The sequence below is a fragment of the Arachis duranensis genome, chromosome 6 (genome assembly GCF_000817695.3).
Source record: "Arachis duranensis cultivar V14167 chromosome 6, aradu.V14167.gnm2.J7QH, whole genome shotgun sequence".
Lineage (NCBI taxonomy): Eukaryota > Viridiplantae > Streptophyta > Magnoliopsida > Fabales > Fabaceae > Arachis > Arachis duranensis.
In genome coordinates this window covers 12,471,081-12,472,521 of record NC_029777.3, presented here as the reverse complement: position 1 = coordinate 12,472,521, position 1,441 = coordinate 12,471,081, and the positions used below count along the sequence as shown (strand labels likewise).

Below are 1,441 nucleotides of genomic sequence, written 5' to 3'. Positions count from 1 at the left end.
TGATTATTAATCCATTTTATGCATACAAGATGGAGGAGAAACTTAGCCTCTGGAAAGCAAAGGTTCTAACCAAAGCGGGCAAGCTTGTTCTTATTAGATCAGTACTGAATAGCCTACCTATCTACTACCTCAGTCTATACAAGATGCCAAAGACAGTTGCGGATAAGCTGATTGCATTGCAAAAGCGGTTTATGTGGTGTAAGGGGGATGGTAATGATGGTATTCCGCTAGTTAAGTGGGAGTTGGTTCCGGAACCAAAAAAGGCTGGGGGTCTGGGGGTTGGAGATGCGGTGCTTCGGAACACATCGCTCTTATTTAAGTGGTGGTGGCAATTTTCTAAAGAGGAGTGTTCCTTATAGAAGAAGATTGTATGCTCATGCAACAACCTGAATCCTGATGTAATGCTAGTAAATCAGCAGCTACCAGTTAAAGGAGGGCCCTGGAAAGACATATGTCATCTAAATATAAAAGAGCAGAGGATAAAAGACAAAATGCTTACTGGCCTGGCAATAGAGGTAGGGAATGAGAGGTGTACCCTGTTTTGGGAAGATAACTGGCTGCAAGGTGGCTCATTGAAGGTTGCTTTTCCAAGATTATTCTCTGTTTCAAATCAGCAGGGATCGATGATATGGGATTGTGAATTTTGGGATGAGCTTGAGTGGATATGGAACTTCCAGTGGCGGAGAGAGTTGTTCCAATGGGAGCTTGAACTTGTCCATCAACTTCATGAGCGGCTAAGGCCGGTGAAGCTGTCAGATGGTAAAGATGACAATATGGTTTGGAAGTTTGATAGTAAAGGGGTATTTTCTACCAAGTCTGTTGTGCAGGTCTTACAATCGGAGACTCTGTCGGATGAGATAATGAGCTACAGTTACACAAGTTCAGTTTGGCAAGGGATGGTACCGCTGAGAATTGAGCTTTTTGGGTGGTTTGTGCTCATTGGTAGAGTGAATACTAGGGAGAGGTTGAGTAGACTAGGCGTTATTAGGCTCAGTGATACTCTCTGTGTACTATGTAAGAAGGAGATAGAGTCGGTAGAGCATTTGTTTCTCCTCTGTGAGTTAACATGGCAAGTGTGGTGCAGTTGGTTGAGGTCTTTTGGGGAGGTGTGGGCTATTCCTGGAACCATAAGGGAACTGTTTGAGAGGTGGACCGGTAGGCATAAGCGAAAACAAGAGCAGAAGAAATGGTTGTCGGGGTTCTTTACAGTTATTTGAAACATTTGGGTGGAACGCAATGCTAAGATTTTTGCAGAATCAGGAAACAGGTGTGGAGTTCGTAATAAGAAAGATGATGATGAGCTACAACGAATGGACTGAGAGTGACTCTTTTGGTGGTTGATGGCGTTGCCGAAAGTTATAGGAATTTTATGTTTTTATGAAGTACTTGTTGTTTCTTTCGTTACTTCACATTAGTGTGTTGAGCTTATTTTGATTCAAAA

At 42.8% G+C, this 1,441-nt stretch overlaps 1 protein-coding gene across 1 annotated transcript; it reads left to right on the top strand.

Annotated features, from left to right (window-relative positions):
* Positions 1-401: 401 nt before the first annotated feature.
* LOC107492758 (uncharacterized) lies at positions 402-1,217 on the top strand. Its single transcript, XM_016113815.1, has one exon. It carries the CDS (start codon positions 402-404, stop codon positions 1,215-1,217), a length of 816 nt encoding a protein of 271 aa, XP_015969301.1.
* The last annotated feature ends 224 nt before the right edge of the window (positions 1,218-1,441 follow it).